The following is a 17,619-nucleotide window of genomic DNA, read 5'->3' as shown; positions in this document are numbered from 1 at the left end:
GGGGACAATAAAGTTTAAGTTGAGTATTTTTGCATGGTATTTGTTCTTGTAAGGGCTGCAGCTAATAGTTATTTTTCAATGATCTATTATTGCTTTGATTAATTGATAAATCATCAGAAAATAGTGAAAGATCCTCACAATTCCGAAAATATTCAGTTTACAATCACAAGACAAAGAAAAGCACATTTGAGAAATTGCAACAAATTGGCTATTTGGGCTTAAAAAATGATTAATATATCATGAATTTCCTGTATGTCAATCAATTAATCGTTTAAGCCAATGCATATTTTGCTGTAAGGTGTCTCTGTTATATTCCAGTCCTTGATCATCAATGAATGAATATCAATATTAATCAATATCTAATTATCGGGAGTTTTAATCAGTTGGAAATCAAGTCAAATGTATGATGGACAAAGAAAACAATCAAGGTATATAATGTTGAATAGATGTCAAAAATGTCACAATCAGACATTTAATTGAGACGGAATCATTTTCACAATATTTATAATATTCTATTAAAGTGTTTAAAAATATAATATAATAATATATTAAAAAATAATATATGTAGGCTTTGCCAGACGAAGCCCCCATGGTCGGGGTCCATACCATAATGCAGGTAAAGCCGCATCCGGTAGCAGCTGTCTAAATGCCAACTTTCCAAGGGCAAAGACGAGGTGCGCATGTTTTAAGTCACCGCTCATCCGGATGACGAGAGATTCACAGCAGGAAAGTTGTAATGACGATCCCGCCCAGCCTATTGCGAGTGGATAGTGTCATTCAAATCATACCCAGGAGAAGGAGAAGGAGCAGGCTAACCTCCCCGTCGTCACCACCGTCTCCTTCCGTAGGTTATCCGTGGCACTATCCATTCGCCATACCCAGTCGAGCTGTCCGCGCACCACACAACACGTGCCCCCTCCCTGTCGGTGACGTGCTCGGGAAGAAAACGGAAAGAAGAAAGAGCGATAAAGGGGAAAATAAACAACGGGGGAGATTGTCTGCCTGAGGAGGCGTCTTCATCTGCAGGTAATAAAAAGCTAACTTATATAGATAATACTGCCATACACTGTGAGTTTATCTAACTGACAGTGTATAAGTGCCAGCTAGATGCTCATTTGTATTCACTCAATAGGCTATGCGTTAGCTAGTTGACAAGAACAGATACTTTTCAGACAGTGTTCATTTATAGTTGTGTCCCTGTGATCTGAATTCCCGCAAAGTGCTGATGTGTCAAAAGCTTGTGACCAACCCCACTAGCCAACCAGCACCGATTGAGACTGAATCATTCGTCCAAGCACGATTATGCAAGCAGAGGTGGGGAAAAAACAACGGTGTACTAAAATAATGTTAGCCTCTCATGTCTGAAACAAACTGGACGACGGACAGTCACTTGGCTGTCTTTTCCACTCGGACAAAACCAGCAAGACTACGATCTTGTCTAAATGTGGTCTCACATTGCCAGACCTAGCGTATCTCCACAGCGCTGCGGAGTAATGTAACTTGCAGTTGTGGAGTGCAAATATATAAGTGTGTAACGCCTTTTGTCTTTTACAGCCTTAATTTGGAGAGACCGAAAAAGACAAAACAAGATGGAGACATGTCAAGTGATTAGCTCCAGGTGTGATAGGAGGACAGTGGTGGATTTCAGCAGGTTAAGAGTTTAAACACGTAAGTAAAAACATACCTTACTTTACTTTTGGTCCAGTCAGATTCAAGGTCTCCAGCAATAACAACAACACCAAATGTCAAAGCTACAAGACAAACAAAGTAGGTATTCTAAATAAGGTGATAAATGAAGTTACATCAGTGTCCAGCCTTACTTTAACTTCTTAACAGATTAGAATTGGATCAGTTGTTGTTTACACAAAGGGAAGGTCTGAGCCCTAGTTCACAATTGAACATGTGATTAAAGCATATAATACAACGCTTTCTCCCTGTTGTAATAAGTTGGCCTACATTTGCAGTGGGTCAGGTCAAAGCTGTATTTCTCCTACACTACACAATAGGTTTCCTGGGGCAGCACTATGTCTGAGCCTATATCTGCGCACCTTTAGTCTATGTTGTGCACCTGACGTGTGACAGTGAAAGTGAAAGAACAATGTTTGCGCTGTGATGAGGGCTAGCAGAATGCCTCAGTGGGGTGGAGACCAGAAAAATGTAGGTTGAAGTCTGATTAACAAACATCAGCCACTCTAAAGTTCCCAGCAGTAAAACACTTTTTGACTTTGACTTCCTTTTAACAAGAGAAGAGCAAATAGACTAGACTAGTTGTCTTGTGAACATAAAACATCTCTCATCCTTATTATTATTATTATTATTATTATTATTATTATTATTATTATTATATCATGTCAATAAACCAGCAGTCATGTAGCACTGAGAGCTACAGTCAAGACAAGAGTCAGCAAAAAGAGCAGGTTTGTCTTTCATCTGCTGCAGACTGACTCTTGTGACATCCTTCAATATGGACTAATCATTTTAACTTTGGGGATGACCCTCTGTCTTTATAATGTCCTTTTAGATAAATAAAGAATCTACTAAGGAAAAGAAGGATGAAGCTGAACGAACGCAGCGTGGCGCACTACGCCACCTGTGACTCCCCGCCAGACAAGACAGGCTTCCTGTTCAAGAAGGGTGAGCGCAACACAGCGTATCACCGCCGCTGGTTTGTGCTGAAGGGTAACATGCTCTTCTACTTTGAGGAGCGCGACAGCCGAGAGCCCATCGGCGTCATCGTCCTTGAAGGATGCACCGTAGAGCTTTGCGAGTCAGCCGAGGAGTTTGCCTTCGCCATCAAGTTTGACTGCGCCAAAGCGCGGGTGTACAAGATGGCTGCTGAGAACCAAGCAGCCATGGAGTCATGGGTGAAAGCGTTGTCGAGGGCCAGCTTTGACTACATGAGGCTGGTGGTGAAGGAGCTGGAGAGGCAGCTGGAGGAGATCCAGGAGGCTGCAGGAGGTGGCTGTGTCGGGGCTGGAGTTGGAGGCCTGCAGGGCAGGCCTAAGTCGTCCTCCAGGCGAAACCAGGTGGTGGCACGCTCTAGGTCTGGAGCATCCTCTTCTACATCATCTTCATCTTCCATATCGTCATCATCAAGTGCCTCTCCCATGGCAGGCCCCTTCCCTGCCCAAAAGAGCCTCCAGGATGAGGTGCAGCTCTTCTCTGATTGTTCCAAGGAGAACGGAGTTGCATGGAGTAAACCGCCAGCTGCCTTTGCTAACGGCTTTGTTGAGGGAGCGTCTTCCTGTGTGGCCTGGGAAGCGTGCACAGACTCTGGGAATAACACTGTGATTGGTTATGGGGCTGATGGGATGAGGGCTCCACCAGTGCCACCCAGGAGAAGAGGAGCCTCTCTGGAAAGCCCAGTCTCCCCTGGCACTGGCTGCTTCTCCAAACTCCATGACTGGTACGGCAGAGAGGTGGAGGAACTGAGAGTGCAGTGGCTGCAGAGCCAGTGAAGTAATGGATTATCTCTTTTTTTCCACATTTTTATCATTCCTTCCTTCCTGATCATTCTGCAATGTTAAACCCTTTTGAACTCAACTTAACAGGGCACAAAACTTATTTGCAAATTTCAGTCTTATCACCTATCAAAAAAGACAAATACTGATTTAAGAATGATTCCAGATCCTGTCTGGCACAGGGGAATCAATCTTCTGCATCAACACTATCCATTGTACAATCCAATACAAAATATGCTCTTTTCCACAGTTTTTTTAATGTAATTTGCCATGGACAATTAAAATTAGTAGATACAATTTAGAAAAGTATGTGCTATTATTATATTGCCAATATTCAAGATTATTTCTGCCCTTCTAGCTTCCCAATGTACTTGTGCAATTGGGGTCAGTTTTCTTTAAAATTGTAGCAACCTTGATCTAAACCATGTTTTTCTTCAGGTATACATGGAAACTACGGTGTTAAGCATTTGAAAAATGGGATAAAATTAAATAAATAACTGCTAAAATCACCACCTTTTTTTCCAATCCCAGCCTGGCAAGGGTGTTTTTGTTATATGCCAATGACATAAAGAAGGCCACATACTGTAAATAACGATCTGAAGTCATTGCACAAAACAAATCCACATGGATCAGGTTGCTATTGTATAGTGACACGTTATCCACGGCGTACAAAGGTGAATGTAACAGGAAGTCCTGCAGCTGTGTGATTGATGAAAAAATGATAAAAAAAAGCTGTTTAAGTACAGTTAAGGATGTTTTTAATAATCTAATGTCAAGGGTACCAGGATAATTAACAGCATGTTTAAAAAGAAATTCCTGTAAACTCTGGATAAGAAGTGTTTGGGCAAAACTAGTCCAGTTTCTCCTCCCTATTCCCAGCGGGATATATTCCACCCCAGAGACCCTTGTGGTTGCCAAGGTCAGAACATCCTGTTGCCAGTGTCTGGGGACCACGGTGGGAGCTGGATGTCTCGCTCAGAGCAACACGCTGGTATTTTTAGCCCTTGCTAGCCAGCGGCCAGATGATGCTGTGTCACAAGGGTGCTTGTCACTTAGTTTTCTTTTGACTCTTCTTGAACTTACAGGACTTTAACACTTGTCATTGTAATTCTGTGACAATTTCATATCATACAATCAAGTCAACTTAATTTCATCATATTGTTTGTTTGTTACAGCTGATTAACGTGAATGTTATGTTATGAGTGTAACTGTTAGAGGCCTATACTTTATTTAAACATCTAACCTCTTGGTTTGTATATTAATATTTTACTCTTCCATGTTGGAAATTAATACCAGCAGTCTGAAAAAACAGGCATTTTAAAACATTTACTTTTATAATTCTATATCCAATCACATAGCCGCTTACGTTTTTGTTTTATATGTGCCTTATGTTATATTTATTAACTGTTATTGCACTTGCAATCACTACCATACTTTCTTTCTTTCTTTGCTAAGGCTCATGTTGTTGCAGTCACTTTTTGACAATGGCTTTCAGTCTGCATCATTGCGCAGCACCATCATTCCTGTCATACACTTGGCTTGTACAGTGTGGATTGTTTTTTTTCAAACGGCTGCATCAGGGCGGTATGCTTTTGATAAGCATTAACTAAAATTATTGTTGTTGTACCAATTTTATTAACTCCAGAAGAGCATTACTGTAATTACAGATGACAAGTCTTTTTTTTTTTCTAACAATAATATTTAAAGGAAAATGTGATTGTGTCAAATCAACCATATAAATGATCATCTTTATTCAAGAGTGCCAAATGAGGAATGCAACATAAATGCACAATTATTAAATTGTCACGTTTTTCTTTTTCAATTGACTTCCACGATTGTAGTACACATTTTCAATGTTATAGTACACAATATGAGTATTATTTAAAATGACCAATAATATTAAACATATTGTCCTGACATGGTACCCTAAAAAGATGATTGTTAAAAAGCATTTGTTGTAAACCATTCAATAAACGGTGTCATTAATATGTTGTTGTGAACAGTTTTCTGTGATCATATCTGCTGATCTGTTTTCTTTATAATAAAGTATTAGCAAGACATTTTTAGTCTATAGTATGGCCGCTTTAGGCATTACAGTCCTTGCAGTATGGTTGGTAGTAGTAGAAGTGTTCAAATATTTTACTCAAGTAAAAGGAGCAATGCTACACAGTAGAATACTCTGTTGCAAGTAAAAGTTATGCATTCAATATCTTACTTAAAGCTATAGTGCGTATTTTTCTGTTGCCCCCATGAGGAATTCTAAGTAGTGACAACAACACTATCAACGCATCCACATGATACGAGCCTTCTGTGATCGCTCGCGCCCCCGCCCCCCCACGCAGTTGCAAATAGCCAAGGAGGACACGGAGGATTAAAAAAACATGATGGACTCTTCAGAAGAGGTAATTATCTTCACTCGAGTTTCTGCGCGGGAAAGTCACCAGACGACACAATCTTCTGAACATAGCCATACTGAGAAATACAGAGAGAGAGTTGTGTGGAGCTGAAAGTCTAATTAGCTTTGTAGCAACTCATTTGGCAATGGCTTGAACGTAACGGACGTTCATTAATATAAAAAAATTACGCACTAAAGCTTTAAGTAAAAGTAAAATAAGTATGAGTATCAAAATATACTTAAAGTAACAAAAGTAAAAGTACTCCTTATGTAGAATGGCCCATTTGAGTACGGGATTATAATGATTTATACATTATGTGTAAGTGACACTAACGTTGCAGCCGGTAAAGGTGGGGCTAATATAAACTACTTTATATACTGAGTACTGTATCCTAATCTATACATAAATCATAATGTAGTTGATCTATATTTTGGATGAATAATACTAGTAACCAAAGTTGTCAAATAAATGTAGTGGAGTAAAAAGTACAATATTTGCCTCTTAAATGTAGTTAAGTATTATAAGTTCAAAGTAGCATAAAATACTCGAGTAAAGTACCTCAAAAGTGTATTTAAGTACAGTACTTAAGGAAATGTACTTAACATTCCACCACTGATGATGGGTCCCCTGAATGTATGCCTGCTGGCCTCATGCTCACCACACACATTCTTGGTGCTATTCAGCCTAAAGCTCACCGAGTGGCGCTGCGCAACAATTTCAGACTGCTTTGCACCTGGGGAACAAGTGAAAATAACCGTCTGGTGACAGAAACCAGCGGACTCGGAGTCTCCAGAGAAGAAAAAATATACATGTTCTAATAGATAGACTATACGTGTTTTAATTTTCTCTGACGTAAGCAATTTAAAGGCATAAATACAGAAGATAAAGGTGACTCGTTCCTTTTCCTTGCAGGCTCGTGTGGTGTATTTAGTTGCACTAGCAGCAAAAAGTGTCGCACTACCTCAGTTTAAGTCGATACAAATGCTCTTCCAATCCACGTTAGCTCTGTTAGGCTCCATCAGTTTAAGGAGTATTGTAAAAAGTATTAAGTAGGATATGATACCGTGTTAAAGCAGAGACATACATTACAGTTAACAAACCAAATGTACATCTAAACTATTGATAGCCTGGCCAGTTTTATGCACATAATGTACTGTTGACCAGAGAGTAGCCTACCGTCTGCAGACAGCACGAAACTTCACAGGGAAGCCATTTCCTGTCTGGTCATTTCAACATAAAAGTTCATGTTCAAATACCGACCAAGCACTCAAAAAGAGATGAAAAGTGTCTCACAATCATTTTGGAGGATGTAGATGTGTTGCTGTTGTAATGTATTGCATTATAAAGAGAGGTTATTATCTAATCGACCCTACGCAAATGGGTTGGACAAAACAATAGAAACTACTTTCTGTTACTTTTACTTTTCCAAGTAAAATGCAACATTTATAAATGGTCTGTACTATTTTATACTTTTACTCCACTAAATTTTGGAAGCCAATATTGTACTTCTTATATTTGACAACTTTAGTTACTAGTTACTTTGCAAATTCAGATACTTAATAAAAAATATATTAATCAACTAATACATTATGTCTTATTATGGGTAGTATATACAAAATAAATAAAAAAAATAAGGTCCACTTTACCAGCTGTAACATTAGTGATGCTTACCAATGCATCAGTATAATCAAGTGACATGATAGCATATTATTCCGAATTGGGCCATTCTGCATAATGAGGAGCCTATTTGGTTTATAGTATACGTTGATGCTAATACTTATGTACTTGTAATTAAATGCAGGATTTTTACTTTTAACGGATTCTTTTTAAATTGTGGTATTGCTACCTTTAATTAAGTAAAAGATCTAAATTGTTCCTCCTTCAGAGTGTAAATTAAGGTCTAGAGGTCGTTTGTGCACAGCCAGCCCCCCGGTTGGTTACGGTGCTTGTTGCGTCTTAGTGCGAGCAGGAATGCTTCTCTTATTTTGAAAAGAAAGAGTCGGAAGCGTTGTCATGAGTTTCCTACGACTTGACACAGCTGGACTGCGGCGCATTTTTTTGACAGCGGAAATGAGAAGTCGCCACTTTTTTCCGCGTCAAGTTCGTGGCTGAAAGTTTTTTTTTTCCTCTTTTTTTTTTGTTTGTTTCGGAGGAACCGTCGCGTGCACTCACAATGATAGAGAAAGCGACAGACTTTTCAACATGCAGCTTTTCCTCTGATGTCCAGTTTCCTGTTGCTCCTCACCGAAGTCGTTTTGTGATACTTTAGATGCTTCTCAACACATTTCCGTTATGCGAAGTCCAACTTGCTGGTTAGTCGTCGTGCTGCGGTGGGTGCCCATCCGAGATAACGGAGAACGTGAGTATGTTGTGGGAACTGTCAGGCTGTATTACCTTCTCTTCTTAAAGTGCTTTTTACCATCGCTAAAGTCTTTATTAACCGCATGGTGGATAATCCCAAAAATGGCGAACCTCACTAGTAATGTGGAACTTTATAGCTTCCGTCCAAATTTCCATTTTTTTCTTCACTAATAATTTTCGGAAAAATGTGCTAGTGTGAAATTTAAAGGGCTCTGCCTCTCTTCGGCTCTGGGCTGGTGGTGCTGGCGCAGACTTCTTTTTTTTTTAGCCAAAAAAGTAAAGTTTTCTATTAAAAGTAGAGTCCTGCTAACCGCCGAGCAGGATTTTCTGTCTTTGAGCTGCTTGGCGTCACTCACATCAACAGGGATAGTTGGCACGAAATATATAGTAACGGCCGGCAGGATGCCGATGTGTCTGCACTGCAGTGCAAAGGATCATGGGACTATGTTATTAACGGTTCCTGTCCTAGTCTAAGTGTGTAAATGATGTTCTGTTAGTGTTTTCGTTTTGCATTTATGTTACCTGGGTTTTAGTCTTGATTTAGTGTTCGTGTTTATTTACATTTGCTGGGTTACCGTGACTGAGACACTGGGGGAGGTTGATGACGTCTGTGTATCGAGGCTGTGTAGAACGTTAATTAACTACCTTGAATTTCAATAGTTCTGTGATTCTCTGACTTTTTCCACGTAGCTAGCTCGCTACAACGAGTACACGGTGATTTTAGTAACTTGGTATTCGAAGTGTTCCTAAGTTATTAGTAAGACATTTCGATATTAATATTTAGCGCAAGTCTGTCAGCCGTCGTCTCCATGGTGATGTCAAAATATGCAACCTATTGTGACTTATTTGTGTTACATGTTAATAGGCAAAAACCTTTAAAAAAAAGTCACATTGCTGTCCACAGTTTCCCCATTAATAGCCAACACAATACATGTGAACTTCATTTTTGTATGTATTACACAATACATACAACAATGAAGTTCACCGTGAGTGTGCGTGTGTTCAGCGTGGGTGTGCGCGTGCTCAGGTCAGTGGTCACCCCTCATGACTGCAGGATGGAGAAGAGGAACAAGTGGGGAACAGCCACTTGGTTTCACAATGCAGTGTTGTATAGCAGTAAATCAAAACAGTAATTTTGATGTGTGTTTTAGAGGGAATTCACTCCTATTCAGTGTGTGTGTGTGTGTGTGGTTAAATACAGGTTTGTGTACATTCTGAGGCAACAGGTGTGAAGTTGGGGTGGTTCCCAAAATGTTCTGACCAAAATAGTTATTATACTGTAATTACAGTTAGTCGGAGCGTCAGGAAATGGATACTTATTTACTTATATACTTACTTATAGTATTTCCAGTTTACGCCACTCCACAACATTTCAGAGAGAAATATTGTACTTTTCACTCTACAAGTACATTTCTGTAGTTGAACTCAGAGAACCAGAGCATTGAATAGTTATGAATTCATATTAAATAAATTCAATAGTAGCTGACTAACATGGCTAACCGCTGGATGAGCTCTGGTTTTGTAACACAGGCAGTTGTGCTGGCGTTCACATAATGTTTTACTGTTTATTTGACTGTCACATCTGGCTGCCTTCTTTGAATGAGTGGTGTTATTGTACAGTATACATATGCTGTTCCTTGGGATAGGTTTTGGGAATTTCGAGCAAACTGAATGAGGCCAAAATTAAATTCCTGAACCACTTCTATTGTTAAAAATATTAAAAATATACTTGGCAGCCAGTACTAGACTTTGTTGGGCCATACACATTGTTCAATTGTTAAAAAAAAAGAAAATTGGAAAGTCAATTGACAAACTGATTATTGATAAACTAATCAGGAATGTCTTTGTTATGGCTAATCCAGCAATTTAAGTACCTGTTAAATCAAGGTCCAATATTACCTAAATTAAAATGGCCTAAATACACCGGGAGATATTAAAGGGATAGCTACCATGGTATAACGGTATGACAAATATATATTATTATCATCAGTTTACCAGCTATGTTATATTGCCAGGTCCTCTTTAAAAATGTATATCATCTAATACATATGCAAACACATTTGCAGGGTACATGTTTACCTTTCTGCAGTTATCCCAGCAACCTACGGACGTCTGCATTCTTTCTTGATTCAGTCAACAGACTGTGACAGTTATCAAACCTTGAGTCACTGAAGCACAAAAGGCAGAAAAACATGCCTCTAGGGTGGGGAAGTAACGCCGGCTGAACTGTACACAATATTTTCCATGGCAGACAGTTTAACTCTGTCAACCCCAGACAAAAAGTGGACTATAATTTAAAGGTTCCGTGCAGTTCCAGATCTCTACTGTAATTGTTGTCTACAGTCACAAATTGTTTCTGATGAATTTTAGAAAAGTGTTTACTTCCCCGCCCCCCTTGGGTTTTTGGGGGGGGGGGGTTTGGGGTGGTGTTCTCCCTTCTTTTTTGCTCGTGTGGTAAAACCCGGCCTTTTTTGGTTTTTGGGAGGTGGGGGTTTTTGTTTTTTTTTCTTTTTTTTTTTGCTCAGTGTGGTATGGACAAGAGAAGTTCTGTTCTGGCCCCATGCACAACCTCAACTCAACACAAATGCAGTGAAACTTAAAAATGTAATGCCTACAACCACACAATATTGACAGCTTGATGACCATGTGAATAGAAATTCCCGCTTTACATTTTCAGCACCGAATAATCTCGGACTCTCCCTAAAGAGGGGGATGACGATTGTTCAGCATGATTATAATGAGATTTTCTGCAACATGACATGATTACCGGTACTTAGTTGGGGATTTTATGCACCACAACAAAATTGTTTCAGTTGCTGTCTGAGACATCTTTCCTTGAAAGAAAAGACTGTGGCTTTATGGAAACTGGACATTTTTGAAACGTTGTGCACATTTGATGTACATGCTTTTATATACAGTATGTGTTGTTACAGACGTAGAAGGAATGCAAAAAACTAGTGGACTCTGCAGTCGGCTATCAGCCGTGGACCTGACATGTCATGGTTCAATGTCTTTAACTGAGATGATATTGGATGCCAGCTCTTCTGCTTCCCTCAGGGGTTCTAAGAAGTCCACTGATGAGATCACGAGAAAGGTCTGACCCACAGCGGCCCTGTGGGGAGAGGAGAGGAGGGAAAGGAGGAAGAGGGAAATCGTGGGAGATAAATTGGCAGACAGACAGAAGTAGGAATCTGCTAAAGAAGTATGACGGAGAAAGACGGAAGAGGCGGGTTAGGGCAGAAAATGGAAGAAAAAGAAAAGCACTTTTCTGGTGTCAATAAGGACCTTCCGAAACGTGACACACAGGTTTTCTAGCAGTTTATGTGTAATTTGACTCACACAGCCCTTGGCCACCCAAACAGCTAAGCTAAAAAATCTCAGATTTAAATGTGGACCACAAACACACACACAAGTCATGCGGTATTAGGGTTAAGTTGTTGCATGTGTGTGTGCACACGTTTGTGCAAGCGTTTGGGGTGGGGGGGGGAGGGGGCGGGGAGGCACATGTGTGCCTGTGTGTTTTTTCCAAAGCAGCAATAATTAGAGACTGTGTGTGTGTATTTGCATGTGTTTACCCCAATGCGCCCCTGTGCTTGTTGAGAATGTTGATTATAGGCCCGATTTGCTGCAGCAGAATGAGGATATTGTTTAAAAACGTGTACTTTAAGGCTCTGCAGTTGCAGTACATTAATATGTGTGTGTGTGTGTGTGTGTGTGTGTGTGTGTGTGTGTGTGTGTGTGTGTGTGTGTGTGTGTGTGTGTGTGTGTGTACACAGTTAGGACATAGGATGGAGTCAAGCGTTTGGCTTTTGTCAAACTTAAGAAAAGAAACCCACCCGGAATGTTTGCTTTTTATCATGAGAAATTTCACGAGTGCATACATTTAGAGCGGCAACAATTAGTCGATTAATTGATTAGCTGATTGCAACTATATTGATAATAGATTAGTCATTTCAGTAATTTTTCAAAGAAAAATGCCAGATATTTTTTTTTTGTTGTCAAAAGTAACATAACAAGACATGAGCTAACTGAAGACAGCCCTGTGGCCTCTGAGAAACTATTTTTTCACATTAAAAAAAAAAAAATTATTTCATAGACCGCAATTATCAGTTAATTGAGAAAACAATCAAAGCAGATTGATCGATAATAATCGTTAGTTGCAGCCCTAAATACAGGCACATATCAAATAACCCTTTGTATGTTTGTTCCTCTTTGTGTGTCATGTCTAAGTTGAAGTGAAAGTAGCAGCACATTGTCACGCAAAATGCACAATTTGCATCATTTGCAAGTTTTATTTCAAACACAAGCACAACGTTTGCTATCACTGCAGAGATAAATCCCAAAACAGGATTGTTGGGTGATGTTTTGTGTGTTAGAAAGTGGGAACAATGAAACTTGATTCATGAGTCCCAATGTGGAAAAAGTTAATAATGCCTGAATTAGCCTTCCAGGAAGTCAGATGCTGGCAGATGATTCACAGCCGATCATCAGTTACCTCACACCCAACCCCCCAAACAACCTCCCCCAACATACACACCTACATCATATATAGTAGCTTACATCTTAACTACTATCATGCATCTTCATAACTCACAATGAATCAGAAATCGTCTCGAGTATGGATGACTCATTCATAAAGTGCTTGTGGATTTCAACCAGAGATTTCTTTCGTTCTCTCTCCGGCTGGAGCATTTGAGTCTCAAATGCTTGGATTGGCTGTATTGAGTTGATTCGTCTCAACTGAGTTATGAATAATGGATTGTTGTTTTCAGCTTTTCCGAAACTAAGCCTGTGTTTTAAGAGATCCAGTAAGAAGTTTCGGTCAGCTTTTGGTGGCTTTGTAGCTGAGAAACACACTTAAACTGTTTAGTTATACAGAGTATGAGTATTTAATGTTCTGTAATATGCGCAGTCTGTCTGTGTTTATTTTGCCAGGGCTCAAAGTTAGTGTGCAGGAAAAGGTTTCTGTTCATCTATCCAATTTTTATTTTATTTGAACAGGGTGCACAATATATTGAACAATAAGATTTGTGCAGTGCACTCCCCTGCAGGATCATAAGGAAGCATGGTTATTTCAAACAATATTCAGATTCAGTTTTGTGTAATTACACAGCAGAAGTAGGGCTGGGTACAACCTAGTCTATATCGACGACGGTATCGATAATCGTCCAGTCGGTCTGTCCTTAAACCAGAGCACATTTTTCTCCTATCCAGGAATGTTGTGTACAACCTGTATCTACTGGTCCGAATGGCAAGCAGATTCCGGTGCCTCATTTCATTACTACTTAAATGACTGCACTGCCCTCTGGTGCTCCAGAATTGACGTAACAGGCAACCAAAGCATCACTGCATGTGGCGCTAGTTCACATTTCACTTCAGGTAACGTTAGCCTACTGCTAGCTAGTAGCTGGCTTAAACAGGGTTAAAATGTTTAAAGCTAAACGGTGCTTTGCTAGTGTCTTTGATAATCCAAATCTAGCAAAATCTCCCCACCGGTCGGGCTAACTGCTAGTTTGGGTGTTGTCATTTTCTTCAGTCGGTAAATTAGGTCTCCAACCTAATGTTAGGGAAAGTATTGACATATGAACGCATCAAACATGCATTTCAGAAGAATGAGATGAGATTATATCCAGTTGTTCCTCATCCCTGTTTGCTCAGTGTCTTTAAAATTGTACGGTAAGCTTTGGGTTTTGGACTATTGTTCAAAGTGACACATTTGAAGAAATCCCCTTGCTCTCTGGAAAATTGTGATGGATATTTGACGACAGAGCAAAGAATGAATCGATGAATGGAGAAAGTAATCCGCAGACTAATCTACAATGAATGTAATCATTAATCATGAATTTTGCTCAGCACTAAACATCAGTTTTTAGAAATGGTCGCAGCGCGTAGTGAATGGACAAAACCCAGGATGGAAAAGGACATTAAATGGCAGGTTGCTTGTGATGCCTGATGGTCACTATTGACCTCATTTCCTTAGTCTCCCCTCACACATCACATCTATCGTTGCAGCCAAAGCCAGAACTTTACTTCTCTCTTTTCCTTTTTTTTGCCTGTCATTATGTCTCTGGGAGCCCTATATTTTAGTGTTTCCTTGACATGCCAGGGTCTGTCTTTGCAGTCTAATGACAGGCTGTAGACTGTGCAGAGACATTTTGTCTTAGTTATTGGTAGGATTCCAGATAGCTGGAAGGATGCTTGTTGTACTAACTGGACACATATTCATAATACTTTTTTTCTTTTAAGGTAAACCCCAGATTTGTTTTCCATTGCAGTAGTGATGGGGAAAGTTGTCTTGATACCGTAGCATACAGTTCATTTCCTCCTTTTGATCCTTGCTAGTGTGAATCCCTTTCTTATCACAGATCCAGCCTTTTAGTTTTGCTCCTTTCCCAGCCTGCCTCCCTCTCTCTGTTCCCAGGCCACAGGAAATGACCAGAAAGCGACCAGCCTTTATTGCTGTGCGTCTCAAGAATAGCAGCATTGTGTTGGGTTGGAGCCTGCATTGTTGTTTGAAAGCAGAGCCAGAGAATACTCTAACCAAAACAAAAAGCTAGTTCACAGCTGTTACTGCCTTTTCTTTTCTTTATTATAAAAAATATTTGTATATATCTTTAGTGTAATGTGATTTGTGATTTAGAAAAATGTATATGTATCCCAATGCCACTCTGGATAAGAATGTCAGCAACAGTAAATGCCAAACGTTGAGGACTAAAGGTCTTTATCGCCCCGTAGCTATGCTTATTTAGTGTGGGCATATCAGTATTTTTTTCTTTTTACATGAGGTGTTGCACAAAATATTTCTTGCTCATTAAATGCAAGAATACCAGGTATTTGAAGACAGGCTGTACACAAATAAACATGTCCTTGTCTTTGTTATACCCACTGTATGCAAAGAACAGACATTGTATCCCTTGCTAATGGTTTATGTTTGTAGGCTGCAGGTTTGTTTCTCCCTGAATCAGCTGATGCTTTCCTCAGGCTGTGGGTAGTTAAGGCCGAGGGTTATCTCATGTTTTAGCGCTACTTCCTCCGTTACAATATGTTCTTCAATTATGTAAGCTGTGCGTGTCTCGCTTTCTGCTCTGTTCATTATCAAAGCTCTTTCACATCTCATTTCACACAAACAGGAACACTGAGACTCCGCCAATCCCATCCCTGCAACTGCAGAACTTTTTCATGTAGGCCTTCTATTTTTATGCTTCTGATCAATCGGGCTGCGTGTAGCTGCCGCCAGGTTGATACATAGCAGCTTGTTGCACTAAAGTATAAAACATGAAATGAAAGGGATGGAAAAAGGTTCACGTTAAATGGTGTGTTGGCTAACAGTGGAACAGGTTTTCATAACAATATTGAACTGTTTTGGTGGGAATCCCTGTCTTTTTTCTTCTGATACTTGCACAATAGTTGCTTGTGGGTTTGCATGGATGTCCCTCTTGTATTGTGTTCAATGTTCCTGTAAGGCAGGGATGGAATAGAGCTGCATACATTTTATAATAGTCACCACAATCATGGTTTTAGCTTCCACTGTTAATTAAACTTGGGGCAGGGTTTTAATGCTCTACCTTTTCATTGTAAGTAAAGTGTAAAAATAAAACCAGTGCAGTAAAGTTATTTTGTTACAGAAGATTAATTAATAATTGTGATAGATAATTGTGACCTCAAGTAGGATAGTGATAATGATATTCTTAATGATATGACAAAATACTGAACAATATTTTATTATTCATTTCAAGAACATACAATTGCAACAAAATAAGTGTTATAAGTTTATATGTCAACATAAACAGTTTGCCTTCAAATATTCAGTAAACAAAGATCTCTGTTCTTTAGTTCGTTAAACAGTAACCGAGAGTGAGATTCAGATTTAAAATTGTGCGTGCGTGCGTGCGTACGTACGTGCGTGTCGTGCGTGCGTGCATGTGCGCACTGGTCGCTGCTTGCCAGGGCAGGGCTTCCTGTTGCTGTGATTGCTGCCCAGGCAGAGCAGAGATCCTTTGGTCTCTGTTCCTCTTTGGCTTTGCCACCTGGACCTGGCGCTATCTCCTCTCACCTTTCTCCTGCTCTGTTTTTCTCACTTCCTGCCTGCCTTCTCATTATCCCCTCCTCTCTCTTTCTGGCTATTCATGTGACCCTTGTTTCTCTGTCTCCTCTTCCTTTTCATGTTTGACTCCCTCCACTCCTTACAGCGTCCTGCTCTCTCTCTGTCTCTCTCTCTGTCTCTCTCTCTGTCTCTCTCTCTCTCTGTCTCTCTCTCTCTCTCTCTCTCTCTCTCTCTCTCTCTCTCTCTTCTTAAAATAAGCCCCTAACTCCCACTGTCATACACTCACTCTCTCCCTGCTTTGTAAATGTATCCCTAGCTCTGTGATTCATTCAGTGATTTAGAGAATGAAAATTCAAAGGTGGTAACTAAATCTGTTTTTCATCCCTGCCCTTGTGATGCACATGTTGCTGCATTTTCTTTTCCAATTTTTTTTCCCACTCCAGTTTTCCCGTAAAAACTAGAGTGTTTGATGTCTCAGAGAGCCTTGATGCCATGCAGACTAATTGAGTTGTAAGCAATAGATTGGATCCGGCTGATTTCCAATAAGGCCAGGGCTATATAAAGGTCAGACGGATGTGGCTTGTTGTAAATTGCATCTTAAATAATGAGTATGACAATTAGGAGCACATCCTATTTTTGAACAACCAAACACTGCACACATTCTCAGACGAGTTAGTCTCACACACACACACACACACACACACACAAATACACACACACACACACACACACACACACACACACACACACACACACACACACACACACACACACACACACACACACACACGCACACACACAACGTGTGTTAGAAAAAGAAGATGTGTGATTTTTAGCATGAAGTATGACTATAAAAACATGGAGGTAGTTTTCTGCAAGGGAAGCTTTTAAGACTTGAGGTTTGGGCTGCTGCTCGCTGGCTTCATGCTAGTTGTAGTCAGAAAATCCAGGGTGGAGCTAAAGGATCCCAGTAGGGCAGCAAGTAACAATAATTTTAATGCTGATTGATCTGACAATAATTTTTCTTGGTTAATCAATAAATCTTTTGGTCTATAAAAGAGGGAAAATAACACCCTGAGCCCAATCTGACGTCTTCATGTTGCTTTGAAGTCAAACTTCAGGAGTAACATATTTCCAACATTCCACGATTCTTTAACCAGTTAGGACAACGGTGTAAACTTTCATTTTGAAGTTACAGAAGAAACAACCTCCCAACATTCTTAGCAAGAGTGAATTCAAGCTAATGCTAATATTTGTTTCTGCAATCAATTGATTTGCTGATTATCGATACCTGTGTGTGTGTGTGTGTGTGTGTGTGTGTGTGTGTGTGTGTGTGTGCGTGTGCGTGTGCGTGTGT

At 39.9% G+C, this 17,619-nt stretch overlaps 2 protein-coding genes across 4 annotated transcripts in view; both read left to right on the top strand.

Annotated features, from left to right (window-relative positions):
* Nucleotides 1–603: 603 nt before the first annotated feature.
* pheta1 (PH domain containing endocytic trafficking adaptor 1) lies at nucleotides 604–5,449 on the top strand. 2 transcript variants are annotated; one of them, XM_039803484.1, is made up of 3 exons: nucleotides 604–1,026; nucleotides 1,555–1,668; nucleotides 2,522–5,449. In XM_039803484.1, exon 3 carries the CDS (start codon nucleotides 2,553–2,555, stop codon nucleotides 3,456–3,458), a length of 906 nt encoding a protein of 301 aa, XP_039659418.1. In that variant the 5' UTR covers nucleotides 604–1,026; nucleotides 1,555–1,668; nucleotides 2,522–2,552; the 3' UTR covers nucleotides 3,459–5,449. The 2 variants fall into 2 exon arrangements, with proteins under 2 accessions (XP_039659418.1, XP_039659419.1); XM_039803485.1 differs by lacking the exon at nucleotides 604–1,026 and adding an exon at nucleotides 1,043–1,314.
* A 2,486-nt stretch (nucleotides 5,450–7,935) lies between these two features.
* Nucleotides 7,936–17,619, top strand: part of sh2b3 (SH2B adaptor protein 3) — a 61,522-nt gene continuing 51,838 nt past the window's right edge. For both annotated transcript variants that reach the window (XM_039804589.1, XM_039804590.1), the window contains exon 1: nucleotides 7,936–8,216. The gene's annotated coding sequence lies outside the window, so the exon portion shown is untranslated. The remainder of the gene's footprint in view (nucleotides 8,217–17,619) is intronic.

The sequence above is a fragment of the Perca fluviatilis genome, chromosome 6 (assembly GCF_010015445.1).
Source record: "Perca fluviatilis chromosome 6, GENO_Pfluv_1.0, whole genome shotgun sequence".
Taxonomy (NCBI): domain Eukaryota; kingdom Metazoa; phylum Chordata; class Actinopteri; order Perciformes; family Percidae; genus Perca; species Perca fluviatilis.
Note: the sequence above shows the minus strand (reverse complement) of the source record. Positions and strands in the feature narration are given on the sequence as shown.

Excerpts from the sequence above, each read along its gene's own strand:
- pheta1 (XM_039803484.1), top strand. The coding sequence starts at position 2,553 with ATGAAGCTGAACGAACGCAGCGTGGCGCACTACGCCACCTGTGACTCC.